Raw genomic sequence first — 19,747 nt, 5'->3', positions numbered from 1 at the left:
CTGTGGGTGTCTGCAGGTGTCTGTCTGCAGGTGTCTGTCTGTGGGTGTCTGTCTGCAGGTGTCTGTCTGTGGGTGTCTGCAGGTGTCTGCAGGTGTCTGTCTGTGGGTGTCTGCAGGTGTCTGTCTGCAGGTGTCTGTCTGTGGGTGTCTGTCTGTGGGTGTCTGTCTGTGGGTGTCTGCAGGTGTCTGTCTGTGGGTGTCTGTCTGTGGGTGTCTGCAGGTGTCTGCAGGTGTCTGTCTGTGGGTGTCTGCAGGTGTCTCTGTACACAGCTGCATTGGTGGGTTCGGCCTGGGGGGACACTTACAGCCGATTGGTCTTTTAACGGCATCCTTCTGTGTCCTCTAATTTCCCACCTGGTGACACCAGCATCAGTCGTGTCTGTGTTGGACCCTAACGGGTCACCTGGAGACCGCCCCTCCTGTCTCCGGCTGGTTGGTGCTTTATTGGACATCTCGTCTGTGATTTATTATGTGCAAACACTTGAGCAGCCACGAGCGGCCACAGCCCATCAGCGGCGCCGCTGTGTGAGCTGCATTAGGACGTGAAATTAGCTGAAGACAGCTTGAGGCTGTTCAGAGGACGAGTGCTCGTTCAATTAATCAGCTCGGAGACGCACAGAGGGAAACACTCCGCCTGCTCTTCACGCCACAGCCTCCGTGTTTCTCCAGCTGCATTCACGGCTCTCTGGACAGTCCGCCGTCCACATGCTGAACGGGGACATTCACAGAGTCACCTGAGGGCGTCTGTCCCATCCGTTTGTCCAGAGAGTCTGTTTTTGTCCATCTGCTCCAGTGAGAAAGACAAATGTCCTGCAGGAGAGACGCTGCGCTGGGTGCCGCGGATGAAGGAGTGAATGAACGAGATGAAAGGAATGGATGAAGTGATGGATGGGCCCAGCAGTGCATGCTGGGAAAACCATGCTAACTATGATAATACGACGCAAGCTCCTCCATCATCTCATGGACGACGCTTGATGTTAGTCGTCCTGTTGGTGTGAGACTTCCTGTCACAGAGACAACACACACAGAACGTCCTCATGGCCCGAGGTGAAGACATGAAGACGAGTCTGACGTGAAAGACGGAAACAGCGCGAAGCTCCCTGACGAGTCCACGAGAGACATTCAACACGTTTCCTTCTGTGTCTCTCAGTAAATAAACTGTTGAACTCTGTCAGGACGTCACGTTCATTCAGCCTCACCTGCCGTGTTACCTTCTGCTCCAGGACCCTCCCCTGGACACTGAGCGGCCAATCGTAGTTGAGAATCTGTAAGCGGTCGCAGCAGGTTGGTTGTAAACGTGACACTCAGTATATTCGAGTTGTGGTGTCTCAAATACACGAGAGCAGAGAGTAAGTACTACGCCATCGTCAGCATGTGCAGCTAGCAGAAGTACCTGAGTGTTACTTCAGAGGACAGTGAACGCACCGTTAGCTACCGAGACGAGCGCCTCCTCTGCAGCACCTCCTCGCTGTGTGGAAGCGCTCCGTCCTCCTCTGCTCCATCGCTCACTCATTAACTAAGAGAAGACAGGTGGATTATGGGTAAGGAGTGCGTGTTTGCTCTGGTCACTTTCTGCTGTTGTGTTTAAGCAAACATCATGTGGAGGTCCGCCTCTCCCCCCCCCCCCCCCCCCCAGCAGCCCTTCACTAATGTCTTCACTCATTTCAATAATGACGTTACTGGTCACAGAGTCCATTAATGGACAGGACGTCTTCCTGTGGTGTCCCATCAGCGACACTCACTGACCACACATCCTCCATCTCAGGCCTTTATTCAGCCGACAGAGACAAACACATCACAGCGTCCCTCAAACGCACCGCGCCACGTCCCTCTACCACAGACTGTGCACGGGTACTCGCTGTACAAATACACACTGTACACACCTTTCAAATACCAGTTCAACCTGAATCAGCAACGCCCAAAGAAAACTACTGACCAGTACACACACAGGTCACTGCAGACCAGGTCCAGAGTCCAGACCAAGTCCAGACCAGGTCCAGACCGAGTCCAGAGTCCAGACCATAGTCTCAAAACCATCAAGTCTCAGGTCAACTTGCCGTTGATGATCCATCGATTTGCTTCATTTATTTCACATTTCATAGAAAAGTGTATTTGCAGAAAGAACAGAAAGATTTTCACAAACTTCTTGAAAACAGATATTTTACCTGGAATATAATAAAATAAAGATGTAATAAAGAGCGATGACACGAGTGGAGGAGGTGACCACGTGAAATGTTTGATGGCGTTCAGTGTTGTGATCACCGCTGGCGACACCGCGGCGCTCTGACCGCCGTGTGCTCACGCTCTGTGGTTGTGGACGGATGCTCGGGTGTTTCAGTTTGGACATCACGACCACAGACGCCGTTCAGCCGTCCTCCATAACGACCACAGACACCGTTCAGCCGTCCTCCATAACGACCACAGACACCGTTCAGCCGTCCTCCATAACGACCACAGACGCCGTTCAGACGTCCTCCATAACGACCACAGACGCCGTTCAGACGTCCTCCATAACGACCACAGACGCCGTTCAGCCGTCCTCCATAACGACCACAGTCAGCACGCGAGACTTCAGCTGCTGCCATCGGGCCTGTGGGACACTGCTGATGAAGAGCAGCATCGCCTTCACATTACTCACATCCATTAATCGGTGACTCACCACGCCACTCCACCGGCACGGCCGCGATAAGGCCGACCGAGATGAGCCGGGGAATTACAAACTGCTGAGTCACACGTATTAACCGGCGAGGGACGGCGAGAGGCCATCGATCAACGTCCCGGCTGAGCGCTGCTGCTGCATTCGTGTGTTTGCTGCATTTCACTGCTGCAGATGTTTCAGCTGGAGCTCACTGAACTCCTTCATATCCTGCTGCTGCTTTACTCTCCATCGTATCTCAGAGAAACAGGCTGTTTTCAGCTTTGTGACGATGACTTTCAGCTCATCCAAGAGGCTTTTAAAGAGCTGAGGAAGAGGAGGAGAAACCTCAGAAACACCTACGAGCTCCCACTGAGACTGAGCTTCAGTCTGCTGTGAAGGTCTGGACTCAAAGGACGCGATCTGCCGTGAAACCAGGAAACGGCGTGAGCGTCCAGACGGCGTGGTGACACCTGCAGTTGACCGTCTTTGACCGTGTGTGCGTGAGCTGCTGCGTCCGTCTGTCCGTCCACAGATAAATAAAGCTTTATTGAACTGAGGAGCGTAAACGTTATTCTCCACAGATAATTATCCAGTTACCCACGGAGACGGACGACCTTCAGCTGCTTCAGGACACTCTGATCCAAATAATCCTCCACAGCCTCACAGTGGACACACATTAAAGTACGGTGGCCTGAAGGGGCCGTCTCCCACAACGCCGTTTAGCAAGCATGTCCTCTGTTAGCTAACACACGGCAACGCCTCCTCTGTTAGCTAACACACAACATGTCCTCTGTTAGCTAATACAACAACATGTCCTCTGTTAGCTAACACAACAACGTGTCCTCTGTTAGCTAACACACGGCAACGCCTCCTCTGTTAGCTAACACACAACATGTCCTCTGTTAGCTAATACAACAACATGTCCTCTGTTAGCTAACACACAACATGTCCTCTGTTAGCTAACACACGGCAACGCCTCCTCTGTTAGCTAAGACACAACATGTCCTCTGTTAGCTAACACAACAACATGTCCTCTGTTAGCTAATACAACAACATGTCCTCTGTTAGCTAACACACAGCAATATGTCCTCTGTTAGCTAACACAAAAACGTGTCCTCTGTTAGCTAACACACAACATGTCCTCTGTTAGCTAACACAACAACATGTCCTCTGTTAGCTAACACACGGCAACGCCTCCTCTGTTAGCTAACACACAACATGTCCTCTGTTAGCTAACACACAACATGTCCTCTGTTAGCTAACACAACAACATGTCCTCTGTTAGCTAATACAACAACATGTCCTCTGTTAGCTAACACACAGCAATATGTCCTCTGTTAGCTAACACAAAAACGTGTCCTCTGTTAGCTAACACACAACATGTCCTCTGTTAGCTAACACAACAACATGTCCTCTGTTAGCTAACACACGGCAACGCCTCCTCTGTTAGCTAACACACAACATGTCCTCTGTTAGCTAACACACAACATGTCCTCTGTTAGCTAACACAAAAACGTGTCCTCTGTTAGCTAACACACAACATGTCCTCTGTTAGCTAATACAACAACATGTCCTCTGTTAGCTAACACAACAACGTGTCCTCTGTTAGCTAACACACGGCAACGCCTCCTCTGTTAGCTAACACACAACATGTCCTCTGTTAGCTAACACAAAAACGTGTCCTCTGTTAGCTAACACACAACATGTCCTCTGTTAGCTAACACAAAAACGTGTCCTCTGTTAGCTAACACACAACATGTCCTCTGTTAGCTAACACACAACATGTCCTCTGTTAGCTAACACAACAACATGTCCTCTGTTAGCTAACACACAGCAATATGTCCTCTGTTAGCTAACACAACAACATGTCCTCTGTTAGCTAACACAAAAACGTGTCCTCTGTTAGCTAACACACAACATGTCCTCTGTTAGCTAACACAACAACATGTCCTCTGTTAGCTAACACACGGCAACGCCTCCTCTGTTAGCTAACACACAACATGTCCTCTGTTAGCTAACACACAACATGTCCTCTGTTAGCTAACACAACAACATGTCCTCTGTTAGCTAATACAACAACATGTCCTCTGTTAGCTAACACAACAATATGTCCTCTGTTAGCTAACACAACAACATGTCCTCTGTTAGCTAACACACAACAACATGTCCTCTGTTAGCTAACACACAACAACATGTCCTCTGTTAGCTAACACACAACAACATGTCCTCTGTTAGCTAACACAAAAACGTGTCCTCTGTTAGCTAACACACAACATGTCCTCTGTTAGCTAACACAACAATATGTCCTCTGTTAGCTAACACAACAACATGTCCTCTGTTAGCTAACACACAACAACATGTCCTCTGTTAGCTAACACACAGCAATATGTCCTCTGTTAGCTAACACACAACAACATGTCCTCTGTTAGCTAACACACAACAACATGTCCTCTGTTAGCTAACACACAACAACATGTCCTCTGTTAGCTAGTCTAACGTCACCACTAATTAACAAACAGCAAACCACAAAGCTGAGGACAACAGCTGGACTTAACAAGGTCTCGCTCAGACCAGAACCACGAGCAGGAGCTGACATCAGCCTCAGAGCCGTGAGCCAGACCTCCTGAGTGTCCAGAGTCCAGACCAGCACTGACAGACAGGCTCGTTTAAAGGAGCTGAAGTCACACCGAGTCTCTGTTTATCGAGGATGGACAGATTGTCGACTCGTCCTCATTCAACCGTGACAGCGATGACACAGAGGAGACGTCACTTTACAAGAAACTGCAACAGGTGCATCATGGGTAAACGTCCAGTTCAACACGCCAAAAAGAGACATCTTACCCCTGTCTGTGTCCGTCCACCAGGATCCGGACCAGGATCCCTGTCACAGCGACCAGGATCGGGTAGTGGTCTACACTCTCCAGACCTGCAGCGCATGCACACACGCACGCACACGCACACACACACGCACACACGCACACACACACACACACACACACACACACACACACACACACACAGATTAGTTCAGAGGACATTAGGTTAGTTTACAAGTGCAACAAAAGAAGAAGAAGAAGAGAGTTAGGATCTTCCTGCTGTTGTAGTTTCTCACGTCATGAAAACGTGTCTCTCTCTCTGTCTCTCTGTGTCTGTCTCTGTGTCTCTCTCTCTGTCTCTCTTTCTCCGTGTCTCTGTCTGTCTCTGTCCCTCTCTCTGTCTCTCTCTCTGTCTGTCTGTCTGTCCCTCTCTCTGTCTCTCTCTCTGTCTGTCTCTCTCTCTCTTCCTCTCTCTGTCTGTCTCTGTCTGTCTGTCTCTCTCTGTCTGTCTGTCTGTCTGTCTGTCTGTCTGTCCCTCTCTCTGTGTCTCTGCGCGTACCTGGCAGTCTCAGGTTGACCACTCGATCGAACAGGTTCTTCTCGGCCGTCACTCTGTTTAACACCTGGTTCAGCAGCTGTGGGAAACAATCAGACACTCGTCACTTTTCTTCTTCTTCTTCTGCTTTTATTGCAGCTCAGCCGTCACTCAGTCTCTAACAGGTTCATCTTAAACGTTGTTCCTTCTGCTACGCTGACAATGAAGCTGCAGAGCGCCACCTGTGAGTGGCAGGTATGGCGATACATCTACCTCTAATGTCCTTAGCTACTTTGACCTCCGGTCGTCCATCCTGTGTGGACGTTCACACACTGACACAAACACTGACTGAAAGACTGCAACACCTGTGTGACTCACCTGAGCCAATCGTCTGAGGAGCAGCTCCGCGGAGGGGCGGGACCAGTCCAGGAAGATCTCTGGAACCAGGGTGACGGTCATCTCCAGCACTCGCAGCAGGCTGACCGACAGGTCAAAGCAGGTGGCACACACCTGGAACGAGGTTCACCACAATGACTCACTAACTGCCCAACGGTCTCATCTGTCCACTGAGACGTCTTCCTGAAGCTCATCAGAGTCCTGCAGACCGTCCAGTCCCTCACTCTGAGCTCTGATCTACGACAGGACAGTGACTTGAACTTTAAGGACCTGAGAGCTGCAGGATGTTTGTCCAGCAGATGGACAGGAAGTGGACTTTGTTTAAAAGTGAAGCATCAGGACTGTTGGACGGACGCTCGTGTCCACCTGCTGGACAGGTTAGAGACAAACAGAGAACGAACACAGCTGAGGTCACAGACCACGTGACAGGAAGTGAGCTTACCTTCAGCTGACGAGTGTCCACGAAGTTTCTCTCTGGACGTTCTGCAGCCTGCTGGATCTGAGAGGAAGAGGAGAGAAGAAAGGTGATGAAGATGAAGGAGGGACAGCAGAAGAAGAAACAAAGCCTCTGTTGACTGATGGCAAAGGAAAGAACGATTCAACGGTTTAAAAATCCACGTTAAGACCTGACCCCGCACACCTGAACATGCAGACCTGACCCTGCAGACCTGAACATGCAGACCTGATCCTGCAGACCTAAACATGCAGACCTGAACATGCAGACCTGACCCTGCAGACCTGAACATGCAGACCTGACCCTGCAGACCTGAACATGCAGACCTGATCCTGCAGACCTAAACATGCAGACCTGAACATGCAGACCTGACCCTGCAGACCTGAACATGCAGACCTGATCCTGCAGACCTAAACATGCAGACCTGAACATGCAGACCTGATCCTGCAGACCTAAACATGCAGACCTGAACATGCAGACCTGAACATGCAGACCTGAACATGCAGACCTGACCCTACAGACCTGACCCTGCAGACCTGATCCTGCAGACCTAAACATGCCGACCTGACCCTGCAGACCTGAACATGCAGACCTGACCCTACAGACCTGACCCTGCAGACCTGATCCTGCAGACCTAAACATGCCGACCTGACCCTGCAGACCTGACCCTGCAGACCTGACCCTGCCGACCTGACCCTGCAGACCTGAACATGCAGACCTGACCCTGCAGACCTGAACATGCAGACCTGACCCTGCCGACCTGACCCTGCAGACCTAAACATGCCGACCTGACCCTGCAGACCTGACCCTGCCGACCTGATCCTGCAGACCTAAACATGCCGACCTGACCCTGCAGACCTGAACATGCAGACCTGACCCTGCAGACCTGAACATGCAGACCTGACCCTGCAGACCTGACCCTGCCGACCTGACCCTGCCGACCTGAACATGCAGACCTGACCCTGCAGACCTAAACATGCAGACCTGACCCTGCCGACCTGACCCTGCAGACCTAAACATGCCGACCTGACCCTGCAGACCTGAACATGCAGACCTGACCCTGCAGACCTGAACATGCAGACCTGACCCTGCAGACCTGAACATGCAGACCTGACCCTGCAGACCTGACCCTGCCGACCTGAACATGCAGACCTGACCCTGCAGACCTGAACATGCAGACCTGACCCTGCAGACCTGAACATGCAGACCTGACCCTGCAGACCTAAACATGCAGACCTGACCCTGCCGACCTGACCCTGCCGACCTGAACATGCAGACCTGACCCTGCAGACCTAAACATGCAGACCTGACCCTGCCGACCTGACCCTGCCGACCTGACCCTGCCGACCTGACCCTGCAGACTCACCTCTTGGATCATCCCGATGAACTCGGAGAAAGCCCAGTTGAGCTGGTTGAGGACGCTGTTGAGGAACGAGGCAGCCATGTCTTTGTCTGTGCTCAGCAGCTCCGCCATGTGTCTCTGCAGCAGCAGCGATGGACACGGCTCTAAACCAGTCAGACGAGGAGAGAGAAGGTGAGGCGGGTGGAAGCAGAGGACAGAAGACAGGGGAACAATTTTAACAGCATGTTTTGACTCGGAGGAGCAGCAGATGTGTCCAACAGGAAGCTGCTGAGAGACGCTCTGAGAGCTGGAGACACAAGTCTCTGAATAAAGAGACAAAGCCTGAACGAGGACGAGGACATAGCGGGAGGAAAAACCAGCACTCTGTTCTCTGAGCAGACGGAGTTATCAGTGTTAGTTATCAGTGAGCTTTTCCAGCCGTGCGCTGTTTAAACCACAGAAGAAGAAGAAACGGCTGCAGAGCTGCTGTCTTCCTGTCAGGTCCTAACGACAGAGTCTGACGGAGACACAAACCATTTACCTATGCAGGTCACCTGCACACCACCTGCATCACCACGGCAGCGCCCTCTGTCCACCTGTCTTTCTGGGGGACGGTGTCTTGCTAACATAAATATTTGGTTTTCAGAGTGACTGTTTATTCAGGTGCACTGTCCCTTTAAAAAACAAACAAACAAACAAACAAACAGAGTCTTTGACAGCAGAGAAGTGTCAGGGCTTAAAATATTCCACTGTCCTCAGGCTGAGACAACAGAGGACACAAGCAGTAAGACAATAAAGACAAACAGAGGAAACAAAGGAAATGTGAGAGGAAAAGGAGGAGGAGGAGGAGGAGGAGGAGAAAGGCAAACAGGGTGGAGAGGAAGAGGGAACACTCTCCTGTGGGAGACATGATGGGAACACTGGAGTCAAGTGTTCATTAAGTCCAATAATCCCAGTTTGTCCTCTCTGTCCTCTGGCGGCAGCTTCCCACAAGAATCAAATCTGAGCATAAAAGACGGTTTATCATCCGAAAGGTCGAACGACTTATTAAACCTTCATCTACTCATGATACTTTAGGCTATATACTGCACTCCACAGGGAAGTACTGCACTTTATACCGCAACACATTCACCTACCAGCTTTAGTTACTAGTCACTATGCAGGACTTTTATTTTTCATGCAGTATTTTTATACTGTATTAAGTCAAATGTGAAGCTTTGTCTTCTGTTTAAAATGTCAGATCATCATAAAATTCAGTTCAGCACGCAGCCTGATGAGCTCTGTTAGCGAATGTTGGATAATATTAGCTAGTGTTAGTGAATGTTGGCTAATGTTAGCTAATGTTGGCTAGTGTTAGGAAATTCTGGCTAATGTTAGCTAATGTTAGCAAACGCTGGCTAATGTTAGCAAAGTTCTGTCAGTGAAACCATGTGAGGAGTTTAAAGACTCTTCAGTTGAACTGAGAACAAAGCTAACAGCTTGTTAACCAGCGTCTTCATCTACAGCCGTCTGCTCATTTCATATAACCTGATCTCATGTCTCTGAGTCTGGAAAGTTACTAAAAACTAAAGCTATCACATGAATGACGTGGAGTAAAAACTGCAGTACTCCTCTGAAATGCAGTGAAGTGAAATGAAGTATAAAGAAGAGGAATTGGAGTACAAACCCTGACCTCATCCTTCTCATTTTGTGACCTCATTTCCACGTTTGGAAACTTTTCTCTTGTTGTTTTTGGTTGTTTGTGACAAGGCAAAATGTGAAAACCTGTTTGATTTCCGGTCATTCAATGAGATACACAGAAAGCGTGTAGTGATTATGGGATGTCACATTAACACTCACTAAGCGGTCATCACTACGTCTACAGGAGGTGCTCTGAACAAAGCTGCTATCAAAGAGCCAAAATGACGCAGACAGCCAAACAGAAACGGGATGATGGAGAAGAACTTACTTTGGAAACTAGCAATGGACAGATCCCCTGAAAGACATGCAAATGAGAGGCAGACAGGTGAAAGTCAGTTAGCATGCAGGACGCAGAGCATCACACTGAAGAGGAAAAGAAGCCGAAGGAGCAGAAAAGCTGAACAAAGAGGTCGCGACACAGAAAACATGCTGCACACCTCATCAAACCGTTACTGCACCTACCAAACACAACTACGTCAGCTGGGGCCTGAATGTGTCTGAAACTTTGGATTATAACCTGATACCTGCAGAATATTCCCATCAGCCTCAGCTGGACTTTGTGTTTACTGATAATTAGCTAATGGTAACATGCTAACACAGGATGATGTACATGGTTAGCATGTTAGCATTTTCAGTGTCTATATTGACACTATTTTGCACTGAAACTACAGCACAACATCTTCCCCAGGATCAATAAAGTTACATTTTGTCTTATGTGATCTTATCTTAGCATGTTAGCATGCTAACATTAGCACTCAAGAAACACCTGCATTTCAGTACAGTCTCACAGATGTGCTAACATGGTTATAGAGAATAAAGAATAAAGAAGAAGAAAACAAGAATAAAGACAAGAATAAAACAGGCTGAAAACACAGATGTTAAAAACAACTAAAGGAAAGAGACAAAGCAAGACGAAGCCAACTGAACTCAAAGCAGAACTGTACGATGGAGGGATGTGACGAGCGATTCAGAGGAGGACCGAGCTGGATCAGTCAGGTCTCTGGGCCTGAACTGGACGTCTGCTACAGTCAGGGGTCTGTCCTCGAGGGTCTGAGGCTGCATGAAGTGATGAGTGAGTGTGAGTGTGAGGAAGATGAAAGTGGTTCTACGTCTTCTGGACAATCTGAAGTCCATCTGTGCTCTCTGATTGACACGTGGACTGAGAGGCGGTCTATGGCCTCGCTAGTTTTCATATATAATACACAGTATTCCAGCGTACAGCGTGTGTGTGTGTGTGTGTGTGTGTGTGTGTGTGTGTGTGTGTGTGTGTGTGTGTGTGACTGCAGTCCAACACAACCCAGACGAACCTTCAGCTGTGACTGTGTGCTGACCGAGTCGTCCACAATGTCCACTTCACCTCATGGAGACCAATGAGACAAATGGCTGACTGCTGCTGTGCGTGCGTGCGTGCGTGCGTGCGTGCGTGCGTGCGTGCGTGCGTGCGTGCGTGCGTGCGTGCGTGCATCTGTAGAATTGGTCTGTCTGTCCGGTGACAACTTCACTGATTTACTTCTGTTACCTTCATGTCATTTAAAGCTTGACATGCGCACACACACACACACACACACACACACACACAGATATAATGAAAGTCATAAATCAGGCTGTAGTTAAAATAAACCTGGTGCAGAAAGGAAGTCATGGCCTCAATTTATTTATGGAAATCCCTGAAAGAAGACGAGGACTCAAAAGTGAACGAGCTGCTGAGACAAACTCAAAACAACAGGACGAAATGAGGGACAGGACAAACAGAAAGGACACGAGACACAGACACAGACAAACAGGTGAGATGGTGACGTACACACACTGAGACACCAGGACAGACAGAAGACAGTCGGACACAACTTAAAGGAGTCAAAACGGAAAGACAGCAAGACCACCTACTCTGCAGACTGGGCAGGTTGGCGTCCTCAGGTTTGGTCTTCAGCAGGTGAGGAAGACGAGTGTATCTGTAGCCAAAACCACAACCCTGAAAGACACGACGAAGAGCTCAGACAGCAGGTGGAGGCAGCAGAGGTGGAGCAGGTCACACCGTCACTGGAGTACACAGTCAAAGTCACGCTCACGTGTTGATGCAGCAGGAGGAGGTGGCGCTCATCGAGTACTTCATTCACTAATAAAATGAATACACACACCTGTCCTCACCTGTAACCATACATGTTCATTTAGTGGCTGTTTGGATCAATAATCTACATGTAGTGCAGTAAAAGTACAAGACTTCCCTCCGGCCTGCAGCATAACATAGAAATACTGGTGTAAAAGTACCTCTAGTAACATAGTACTATACTCTAAAGTATAGTACCACTTCGATGTACATGAGCGTGTCCACAGATATGAGACCAGGCCGAGAGTCTGCAGCCGAGCTCGCAGCTGTGTGAGGCTGCACTTCAGCTAAATGCTAACGTCCACAGGAAGGGGACCCCCCCCCCCATTATCACACCTGTCAGCGTGTGCACAGGTGTGAGCTGCCTCACAGTGTGTGTGCGTGCTCACCCTCCACAGCCTGACCAGGATCCAGTTGGTCTGGGCCCAGGGTCTCTGCTCATAGGGGGCCAGCAGGTTCCGCATCATGGCCACACGTCTGAAAGCACACAAACGCACATCAGCACACCACCTCACCTCAGGTGAGCAGCCTCCAGCTCTCAGGTATTTATCCTCTGTGAGCAACAAAGCGAGCAGACAAAGAACCAGCTGACCTTCAGCGAGGAGGACTTTCACTTGCTACCAATGAACCAATCAGAGACAGGCTGAGGAAAGCCACACCAATGGCAGAAAACACAAACACTCACTGTTCCTCTGGGATCCTCTCCACCGCCCTGAGGGATTGTGGGTAACACACGTAGCTGGCCAGGGCCTGCATCAGAGAGTCTTTGATGTCTGACAGGAAGAGAAGACGGACGTGACGGAGGATCAGACTGAAACCATCAGGTCATGTGACACAAGTCTCAGTGAGAGAGGACTGTGTGTGTGTGTGTGTGTGTGTGTGTGTGTGTGCGTGCATGTGTGTGTGTGCGTGTGTGTGTGTGTGTGTGTGTGCATGCGCGTGTGTGTTACCTGTTCCTACTATTCGAGGATCTGCAAAGTGCTTGGCGAGGATAGCAGCGAGCTGAGTCAAGGTTTCTTCGTAGTCTGAGGATGTGTACACACACACACACACACACACACACACACACACACACACACACATTAAATGAGCTCACACTGAAAAGCTGAAGCAGCAAACTTCATGTGACACAGCGCAAGCGAACACCTGCTTCAACACACCTGGATGTGTGTGCGGTCCGCTGTGACGACTCAGGCCGAGTCTCAATACTGCGAACAACATGCTGACGGCGCCACATGGAAAATGTAGTAATTTATTAATGGACCTGTTTTCACTGACTGACTAGGACACACATACAGGTCCCATAATGCTTTGGAGTAGTACACAGACTGTGATTGGCTGAGTGGAGTCAGTTAGCTGTTAGCAGCAGACGCTAGCAGCTCCTTCTTTGTTCTGGACATCAGAGGTGAAGATCTCAGGAAGTGAGGTCAGTGCTCGGAGTATTGACTCAGAGAAGAGGGTGTGGTGTGCAGTGAGTGCTTGGAGGAACCTTCACCTCCTCAATGAGCTGTGTGTCTGTGCAGCAGCGCCACCTGCTGACTGTGTTGTGATCACAGCTGCAGCCAAACCTGGATAATATCTGAACACTCATGTCATATGAGCAGAGCCCAGGAGCCTCTGACTGACAATACAGTGTCAGCGCACTTCAACACTACACAAGCAGCTCACTAACACAACAGTCTGTCCATCTGTGCCATCCATCACACCCACGCCGCATTAGTCTGCGTCTCGGGACTGACAGTGGACAAAGGCGTCTTTGACGTCACTGTCGTGGACTGATCGACGTCCTGCTGGCTGACTCAGCAGCTCAAACACACCTGGAGTCAGGTTGGAAATGTCTCTTTCCATGAGCAGCTGATTACAGCGAAGACATTCAGTCAAACAGAGACAGGACCAGGACCAGGACCAGGACCAGGACCAGGACCAGGACTTTATATCCAGCTTCTCAATACAAACTACAACATTCAGCCCTCAGACATCAAAGTGTCAGACTTTCTCCCTGAACAATGTTCAGCTAACACGACTAGAGTTCAACATCCGTCTCACAGAAGCTTCACATAAACATGATCTGTGTTGGAATCAGGAGTCTGACAAACGTTAAACTGGCGTCATCACGTCTGCGGGTCACTTCAGGCCTCAGCGTTTGTCCACCTGGACTTCATCTGCAGCGCTTTGGCTGTTACTTCACCGAGGAGAGGTTATGGTTCCTGGGTGGTTCAGTGTCTTAACGGTGTCTTGACGGTGTCTTACCTGGAAGCTCCTCCATGCTGTTTGCAGGGCTGAAGTAGTTCTTCAGGGCGCTGTACGCGTTCATGGCCACGTTGAGGTAGAACTCTGGAGCAAAGGCGAACAAAGAGCCCGTGTTGTCGGCGTGCTCGATGGTCCGAATGCAAACGCACAGCAGCCAGTACACATCCAACATCTTGTCCTGCACAGACAGACAGAGACAGTGCTATTATCCAGTCTTCCTGAGCTCCAGAAGCTGCATCTGTGCGAGGCTGATCTGACGTGAGGACATCAAGGAGGACGTGATGAAGCTTCTGAGGCAGACTCAGGAGCTGGATCCCCTTTTCCTCACCTTGGAGTAGATGGTGGCGTTGATCCAGGCCAGTCTCCGGCTGAGGTGGTTCAGCTTCTCTGCAAAAACCTTCTGGCTTTTCTGGAGCTCGTCTAGGATGTCTGGTCTCTGTAGGACAGAAGCACAGCGTGTCACCACCGTCTCAGCGGAGCGTGGGGACGGTGGAGGCAGGAAACACAAAAACATAGCGTAGCTCAGCGCACCGGTGCGGTGACACCTGACCACTCAGCAGTGACTCTGCTAACATGTCTGCTGTGTGAAGGAGGATGCACAGCGACTCACTGCTCCTGTGCTGGAATATCACCTGAGATGAAGTGCACAGGTACATGCAGGTGTTCCAGCAGCCTCCTCTGAGAGTCACTACTCCGCCAAACCTGAGCGCTCAGACACGAAGAGTCTTGCTGAGTGTGAGCTGATGGACGCGCTTCAACAGAGAACACTGATCTTACTCTGGACGGGCAGCGCGCGATCTTCTCCTCGGTGTCCTTCAGCGCCACGGCGTACTCATGGACGTCGTCTGAAACCACCACCATCTGAAGGACAAGCAGACGCACGTTCTCTTCAATCACCTCATCGTTCTGCTTTGGACACTTGAACATCATGTGTGAAATACAGTTTTACTGTATGTGAGAACACGTGAGAACACGTGAGAAGACGTGAGAACACGTGCTCCTCAGCACTTATTTCCCAGTACTTCCCAATTCGTCCCAGTACTTCCCCCCTTTTCCAGGTGCTTTCCTGTACTTCCCAATACTTCCGAGCAGTACACAGTACACCCCAGCATTACCCAGTCCTTCCCATTCCTTCCCTGTCCATCCCTGTCCTTCCCTGTCCTCCCCAGTCCGCCCCAGTGCTCCCCAGTCGTCCCCTGTCCTTCCCAGTCCTCCCCTGTCCTCCCCTGCCCTTCCCTGTCTGTCCCTGTCCTCCCCAGTCCATCCCAGTGCTCCCCAGTCATCCCGTCCTTCCCAGTCCTCCCCTGTCCTCCCGGTCCGTCCTCACTGGCAGAGGCTGCGTACAGCCAGCAGCTGGTCCTCCTGTGAACTGTCTGTGACTGGTGAACTGGTTAACTGACAGACAGCAGCACAGACACTAACTCACCTTCCCCAGCTGCTGATGGACACTCAGGTTGTACATCATCACGATCCCGTCCACGATCTCCAGAAGCGACTTGTCTGCGATGGGCTGGTCGGGCTCCTCCAGCGGTCGCCCCAGCAACAGGCCGTCGTTACCGTGGCTGCCCTCGACTTCAGAGTGAGGACAGACAACAGAACATGAGAGACTGCGGGTGTGGAGTCCTCAGGCCTGGACCAGGACCCAGAGGGAGGACGCTGTTTGTCACAGGGATGATCAGCATCACGCTGGCTTTGATAAGACCTTCATTGGAGCTCCTCATAGGACACTGAGCTGCTAACAGCTGCTAACGAACGCTCATCTGACCTGCAGCAGCACCTGCAGCCTACAGGTGAAGCTGACCAACAGCTTTCAACAGGAAATGATCACCTGAAGCTGCATCTTCAGTCAGAAAGAAAAGCCCTGGTTCAATCTGAAGGTGTTCTACAAACACTCGTTCACCTGACACCTGAGGCTGACTGTTGCTAAGCTAGCTAGCTACTTCCTGTCCAGGTTCAGTGAGTCAGAGTCTGGTTAGCACCGTTCAGCCTGCAGGAGGTTCTGATGGACGAGGTGAGGACGATTCTCCTGCTGTCTCTACTAACCAAACAGATCAACAAACAGCCTGACAACCTGATGATGAGGAGCTGAATGACGTCTGACAGCAGAAACACTGACGGCTGTTTCACATCACAGACGTCTTTTTCAGAAGCCGTACGTCATGTGACACATATCGTCAAACGCCGGGTTTCTGCAGTCCGACTCCTAAACGTGTCAGATTACTCACTGTCCTCCTCGGTCCTCTGCTCCACAGCGAGGGTGCGAACCTTCACCTTCTCCGGCTGCGTGAGGGGTCGTCTGGGCGTCATGAGGCTGACGGCGGCCGTGCTCAGAAAGCGATTGGCTCGACCCAGAGTGGGAGAGCTCAACCAGCTGGGCCTCGCCAGAGCTCCGCCCATCGCCGCCGCACCAAACGGCCGCTGTGGTTCAGAAGGCAGGTAAGAGTTCACCTGACGACAAATGTGTTCAACCCTGGTTCAGACAAGTCAAACACGTCAGACAGAAAACCGACCTGTGCCGCTCCGCTCTCCTCATCCTCGTCCAGGTCGTCCATCGACGTGGCTTGGATCTCCGCAGGGTCGATGATGATGTTGGCTTTACTGGCCAGGTCGTCTGGAGACAAAAACAGGGACATCGATGAGGTCAAAGCAGTCACACTCAGCGTTCAGTGTGTTTACTTCAGCTGCAGAGCAGAAGACAAAGTTCACTCTGAGTTATTGGACAGCAGAAGGTCTGAACCACGACGGCATCACCGTGTCACCAAAGAGCCAAACAGGAACAAAAGGTGAACATGAAGGAAAACACACCAAAAAGGACAAAGGACGGACGGACGTCACTGTGAGCAGCTCACTGACAATCTTTGAAAGACGTGCTGGGTCCACTTTGTCATGGACGTCATGTTCAGACTGCGGGTTTCTGCTTATAGCAGGAGCAGTGGAGGGTTTGTCCGTCGCCTCCCCGAGTAAATCACCGTGTTTCCTTCCTCTCACGTGTACTTCATGCAGATGGAAAGCCCTGCCCGGCATTCAATCAAACTGATTAGTGAGCTAATCAATAAATGAGACCAAGCTTGGTCACCGACAGATGACACAACATCACGAGGACAGCTACCGGGTGACGAATGAGCCGGTAAATTACACAGATACACGCTGGGGCTGTTAAACGAGCCTTGATTAAATACAGGTAGAAGCACACAAAGAGTCAGGAGAGAGCAGGAGGGGAGAGAGAGGAGGAGAGGAGGGAGAGAGCAGGAGGAGAGGAGGGGAGAGAGAGGAGGAGAGGAGGAGAGGAGGGAGAGGAGGAGAGGAGGGGAGAGAGAGGAGGAGAGGAGGGAGAGAGCAGGAGGAGAGGAGGGGAGAGAGAGGAGGAGAGGAGGGAGAGAGGAGGAGGGGAGAGAGAGGAGGGGAGAGAGAGGAGGGGAGGAGGGAGAGAGGAGGAGGGGAGAGAGAGGAGGAGAGGAGGGAGAGAGCAGGAGGAGAGGAGGGGAGAGAGAGGAGGAGGAGAGGAGGGAGAGGAGGAGAGGAGGGGAGAGAGAGGAGGAGAGGAGGGAGAGAGGAGGAGGGGAGAGAGAGGAGGAGAGGAGGGGAGGAGGGAGAGGAGGAGAGGAGGGGAGAGAGAGGAGGAGAGGAGGGAGAGAGCAGGAGGAGAGGAGGGGAGAGAGAGGAGGAGAGGAGGGAGAGAGGAGGAGGGGAGAGAGAGGAGGGGAGAGAGAGGAGGAGGGGAGAGAGAGGAGGAGAGGAGGGAGAGAGGAGGAGGGGAGAGAGAGGAGGGGGAGAGGAGGGGAGAGAGAGGAGGAGAGGAGGGGAGGAGGGAGAGGAGGAGAGGAGAGGAGGAGAGGAGGGGAGAGAGCAGGAGGAGAGGAGGGGAGAGAGAGGAGGAGAGGAGGGAGAGAGGAGGAGGGGAGAGAGAGGAGGAGAGGAGGGAGAGAGGAGGAGGGGAGAGAGAGGAGGAGAGGAGGAGAGGAGGGAGAGAGCAGGAGGAGAGGAGGGGAGAGAGAGGAGGAGAGGAGGGAGAGAGGAGGAGGGGAGAGAGAGGAGGGGAGAGAGAGGAGGAGAGGAGGGAGAGAGGAGGAGGGGAGAGAGAGGAGGAGAGGAGGGAGAGAGCAGGAGGAGAGGAGAGGAGGGGAGAGAGAGGAGGAGAGTAGGAGAGGAGGGAGAGGAGGAGAGGAGGGGAGAGAGGAGGAGAGGAGGGAGAGAGGAGGAGGGGAGAGAGAGGAGGAGAGGAGGGGAGGAGGGAGAGGAGGAGAGAGGAGGAGAGGAGGGAGAGAGCAGGAGGAGAGGAGGGGAGAGAGAGGAGGAGAGGAGGGAGAGAGGAGGAGGGGAGAGAGAGGAGGGGAGAGAGAGGAGGAGGGGAGAGAGAGGAGGAGGGGAGAGAGCAGGAGGAGAGGAGGGGAGGAGGGAGAGGAGGAGAGGAGGGGAGAGAGAGGAGGAGAGGAGGGAGAGAGCAGGAGGAGAGGAGGGGAGAGAGAGGAGGAGAGGAGGGAGAGGAGGAGAGGAGGGGAGAGAGAGGAGGAGAGGAGGGAGAGAGCAGGAGGAGAGGAGGGGAGAGAGAGGAGGAGAGGAGGGGAGAGAGAGGAGGAGAGGAGGGAGAGAGGAGGAGGGGAGAGAGAGGAGAGGAGAGAGAGGAGGAGAGGAGGGAGAGAGGAGGAGAGGAGGGAGAGGAGGAGAGGAGGGAGAAAGCAGGAGAGAGAGAGCAGGAGGGGAGAGAGAGGAGGAGAGGAGGGAGAGAGGGGGAGAGAGGAGAGGAGAGAGCAGGGGAGGAGAGAGAGGAGGAGAGGAGGGAGAGAGGAGGAGAGGAGAGAGAGAGGAGAGGAGAGAGAGAAGGAGAGGAGGAGGGAGAGAGGAGGAGGGGAGAGAGAGAAGGAGAGGAGGAGGGAGAGAGGAGGAGGGGAGGGAGAGAGTAGGAGAGAGAGAGCAGGAGGGGAGAGAGAGGAGGAGAGAGAGGGAGAGAGCAGGGGAGGAGAGAGGGAGAGAGCAGGGTAGGAGAGAGAGGAGGAGGGGAGAGAGAGGAGAGAGAGGAGGAGAGGAGGGAGAGAGCAGGAGAGAGAGAGCAGGAGGGGAGAGAGAGGAGGAGAGGAGAGAGAGGAGAGGAGAAGAGAGAGAGAAGGAGAGGAGGGAGAGAGAGGAGGAGGGAGAGAGGAGGAGAGGAGGGAGAGAGCAGGAGGGAGTGTACCGAGCTAAAGGAGTCAGAGAGTGAAACAGAGGACGGCCTGAAGAAGAGTGTTTATACTCAGGGAGCAGTTTCTCCTCACACACGTCTGATCTCTGAGCTGTAAGAACAGGAAGTGTCCATCATACAGACTCTCTGATGGACATCACTTTCTGTCTCTTGGTAGTCATTTGACGTCCCTCTGAACCACAGACAACGTCTTTATTCCACATTCTTCTTCCTGTCCAAGCTTCAAACTTGTGGTCTTCAGCCGACTCAAAGGACGCTCCAGAACATTGATCAGACTTCAGGTGACTCCTCTGAGACAGGAGACACTGTGTGCTCCGTTAAAGGGCCCTGAAAGACACGCTGAGGAGGACCATCAC

The 19,747-nt window shown here is 51.7% G+C and overlaps 1 protein-coding gene across 1 annotated transcript in view; it reads right to left on the bottom strand.

Annotated features, from left to right (window-relative positions):
• The window catches only part of LOC139329507 (E3 ubiquitin-protein ligase RNF123), a 79,770-nt gene that overhangs the window by 39,627 nt on the left and 20,396 nt on the right, over positions 1-19,747 (bottom strand). Inside the window, exons 22-36 of the mRNA XM_070959869.1 lie at positions 16,726-16,826; positions 16,441-16,633; positions 15,642-15,787; positions 14,993-15,076; positions 14,544-14,651; positions 14,216-14,393; positions 12,916-12,990; positions 12,651-12,738; positions 12,355-12,442; positions 11,746-11,830; positions 8,206-8,345; positions 6,828-6,884; positions 6,368-6,499; positions 6,014-6,089; positions 5,480-5,564 (exon numbers count right to left, since the gene is read on the bottom strand). Of these exons, the coding sequence (XP_070815970.1) occupies positions 5,480-5,564; positions 6,014-6,089; positions 6,368-6,499; positions 6,828-6,884; positions 8,206-8,345; positions 11,746-11,830; positions 12,355-12,442; positions 12,651-12,738; positions 12,916-12,990; positions 14,216-14,393; positions 14,544-14,651; positions 14,993-15,076; positions 15,642-15,787; positions 16,441-16,633; positions 16,726-16,826 (1,636 nt within the window). The remainder of the gene's footprint in view (positions 1-5,479; positions 5,565-6,013; positions 6,090-6,367; positions 6,500-6,827; positions 6,885-8,205; positions 8,346-11,745; positions 11,831-12,354; positions 12,443-12,650; positions 12,739-12,915; positions 12,991-14,215; positions 14,394-14,543; positions 14,652-14,992; positions 15,077-15,641; positions 15,788-16,440; positions 16,634-16,725; positions 16,827-19,747) is intronic.

This window comes from Chaetodon trifascialis, chromosome 3 (genome assembly GCF_039877785.1).
Source record: "Chaetodon trifascialis isolate fChaTrf1 chromosome 3, fChaTrf1.hap1, whole genome shotgun sequence".
Lineage (NCBI taxonomy): Eukaryota > Metazoa > Chordata > Actinopteri > Chaetodontiformes > Chaetodontidae > Chaetodon > Chaetodon trifascialis.
This window is presented reverse-complemented; position numbering and strand designations above follow the sequence as displayed.